Genomic DNA, 3,416 nt, shown 5'->3' with positions numbered 1-3,416 from the left:
TGATACCATTTGTCATCTACGGGTGTTGTGCAATCAAACACAGTCTTCTTCCTCACGATCTTCCCTCCCTCCAAGTGGTTGATTGACAAAGCTAATAAGCTTATGCATGAAGCTGCCTCGGCTACATCCCCTGAAGTGGAAGCAAGATCTGTTGGACAGTGCTTTTCTGAAGAAGGAGCATGTTGTAGTAGTTATTTCAGTGATGTGGGCAATTTGGAGCAATAGAAATATGTATATGGAGAATCTCAATACCAGACACTGAATATCAATGGAGTTGATGAGTTGATTACATCACTTGATATTCCAAGGGGTGATACAGTGGACATGAACTCATAAAGGAACGTTAGAAGGTACCACCGCGGGGCCGGGTAAAACTAAACTGCGACGGGGCGACCGACCAGGCGACGGGAGATGCAGGAGCCGGAGTGGTGGCTAGGGATGATCGGGGGTCCTTATTTGCGAGATGCTCTAAATACCCTGCTAAGGAGGACCCATTCATAGCCGGAATTCTAGCTTGTCGTGATGCTATGAAACTTGCTATGGTAGATCGTTATCACATGTGATCGTGGAATTGGACTGTCAGTCCATTTGCACCATATGGACACTAGGGGACGACATGTCTGTCGAAGGCCAAGTTTGTAGAGAGATGCACTCTTATCTCTCATCCTCTGAGGGATTTGATCTAGTCTTTGTGCGTCGGGAGGCCAATTTTGTGGCTCACCAATGTGCTAGGCATTCACATTTTTAGACAATGCTTGTAATATGAATGTTATCCATGATTTCCTGATTGACCCTGCTCAATCAGAGATGCTCCACTTGAATGAATATATACAAGGAGTGGTTCTCAAAAGAGAGGAGTCCGTAGGTGGAATCCGTGGCATGCTATCTGTAAATGTCACATTTTTGTTTTCCACCGCGAATGCGACGGCATAGGGAGTAGAGGCAAGCCGACCATGCCTTACCGTTACAGCACCCCGGCCGGCTACAGGCAAGTGGTCGTGTGTTTACTAGTCCAAGTCAACTAGACTGTACACACTGGCTCAAATCAGGAGACCAGTCGCCATCACCGATATACTCCCTCCGTTTCTAAATATAAGTCTTTCTAGTGGTTCCACTAGGTGGACTACATACGGAACAAATTGAATGAATCTACACTTAAAATACATCTACATACATCCGTATGTGGTTCATAGTGGAATCTTTACAAAGACTTATATTTAGGAACGGAGGGAGTACTTAGCATGCACGCATGCAATACCAGCCAGATATATATGTACGTGTATGTTACGTCCGATTAATACGAGTCCAGATATATGTGGTTTGTTGATAGACAGGAAACTGAAACTGAAAACGATGTTCTGGGGCGGTTTACCGACGTCTGAACCAGTCAGCCGGTCATCTGCAGCCAACCATTCTCCTTATCTTACACTGCCGGCCCGCTCTTCATTCTTTTTGCTGTATAAAAGCAAGCAGAGAGGTCTCCTTTTCTTCTTGTCCCCCTCTCGTACGCCCACTTGTTGGATGCATGTTAATTTTCTGAGAAGTGCATTGATCGGTCGATTACTACACATCTTCCAGGTTAGTGCTCAGCTCTCTGGGGAATTAATACTTTTGGAACCATGAATCACCCGGCCACCGGCCTTCGGCTATGTAGTTTTGTACTTTCCATATCTTGGAACTTCCAAATCTAGACTATATTAGATGAAATGCTAGTGTTTTTTGCTGATCAAAACAAATCGCAGAGAATATATGACATACTAGTTGTTGGAGGGTTTTGCCTTTGTCTTTGCGACTGGTCTTTGGCTTTGTTCTTCTTTTATTGATGTTAGCCTTTAGTTTTTTTTTATTCTACAGATTAATCCTTGTGAATTTTTTCATTCTCCGTCGTTGATGCACGCATTGATCCATATCTATTATTGTGAAGTACTGAAGTTTCATGATATGTTTTTTAGTTATCAGAGAAGCTAGCTGGGCTGATCTAGATTCTAGATTACACGTGGACGAAGGAAGCAAGATCATGGCTTTGCCGGCCTCGATCTCCCACCTGGCTCACTTGGGACAGAAGCTATGGCTGCAGGACACAGGGAAAAGCTTCTTGTGCGACGGCTGCCGTGAGCCCGGCGGGGGCGAGAGGTACAGGTGCCATCCATGCGACTTCGACCTCCACAAGCATTGCGCCTTGGACAAGAGCATGGCTTTGCCAGCCTCGATCTCCCACCCCGCCCACTTGGGACACAGGCTGTCGCTGGAGGCGACCGAGTACTGGGAGTTCGTGTGCAACGGCTGCCGTGAGAGTGGTGCGGGGGAGAGGTACAGGTGCCGGGCCTGCAGGTTCGACCTCCACAAGCAGTGCGCCTTGGAAGAAGGAACCAAGATCATGGCTTTCCCACGCTCCATCTCGCACCCCGACCATTGGGGGCACAAGCTGTCGCTGGAGGCGACTGACTACTGGAAGTTCGTGTGCAACGGCTGCCGTAAGAGCGGGTTGGGCGAGAGGTACAGGTGCCGGGCCTGCAAATTTGACCTCCACAAGCAGTGCGCCTGGGGCCAAGGGACCAACATCATGGCCTCCTCAGGCTTGATCTCCCACTCGGCCCACTGGGAACACATGCTGACGCTGTGCGCCCCTGGCCTCTCCAACTTCGTGTGCAACGGCTGCCGTGAGCCCGGCACGGAGGAAAGGTACAGGTGCCATGCATGCGACTTTGACCTCCACAAGCAATGCGCCTTGGACCAAGGAACCAAGCTTGTGCACCCGCTGCTTAAGAACGTCGAGTTGGAGCTCCGGTTCCAGGGCCCCAAGGACGGCGCCAGGCTGGTGTGCGACGCCTGTGGCAACGCCATGCTGGGATTCCACTACCACAGCAGCAAGCTGTGCCTCCGGCTCCATCCATGCTGCGCAAATCCACTGTATGACAAGAAGAAGGAGGATGATGGTCGCGGGAGAGATCAGCCGTCCAGGAGTAAATTCCAGCGCACATTGTCTGTCAGCGGGCATATCAGTGACGCGATAGATACTGGAGAAGCGATAGCTGATCTCTTCAACTCAATTAATCTAGACGATGGCGGTTCCGTAGAGGAACCCGACTTCGACTTTGACTTTTAAGTATATCTGATGGTTTGCTTTCCTCTGGGATTGTACGTATATATGTGTATATATTGGCGCGTGCATGATTGCTTGGTGACATATGAAATAAGCTTTGTAACACCTATTTGCTCCGCATATTTGTTGCTTGGTGTCTTTTGTGCCTTACTACATCATAGAGGCGTGCTTTGCCGCGCCCGTCCACCTTAAGAAAATTAGAAATATAAATACTTGAGAAATTTCGAGCTATGATAATGTATAAGGAATTTCATACGGCTCAATTTATTGTGCATTGATATAGACATTGAGAAATAGTTGCTTAGGACATTCA

The 3,416-nt window shown here is 48.2% G+C and overlaps 1 protein-coding gene across 1 annotated transcript; it reads left to right on the top strand.

Moving 5' to 3' along the window:
* Positions 1-1,467: 1,467 nt before the first annotated feature.
* On the top strand, positions 1,468-3,203 carry LOC141026494 (uncharacterized). Its single transcript, XM_073503143.1, has 2 exons — positions 1,468-1,578; positions 1,953-3,203. The coding sequence occupies exon 2, from the start codon at positions 2,018-2,020 to the stop codon at positions 3,104-3,106; it is 1,089 nt and encodes a 362-aa protein (XP_073359244.1). The 5' UTR covers positions 1,468-1,578; positions 1,953-2,017; the 3' UTR covers positions 3,107-3,203.
* The last annotated feature ends 213 nt before the right edge of the window (positions 3,204-3,416 follow it).

Source organism: Aegilops tauschii, chromosome 7, assembly GCF_002575655.3.
Source record: "Aegilops tauschii subsp. strangulata cultivar AL8/78 chromosome 7, Aet v6.0, whole genome shotgun sequence".
NCBI classification, from domain to species: Eukaryota; Viridiplantae; Streptophyta; class Magnoliopsida; order Poales; family Poaceae; genus Aegilops; species Aegilops tauschii.
This window is presented reverse-complemented; position numbering and strand designations above follow the sequence as displayed.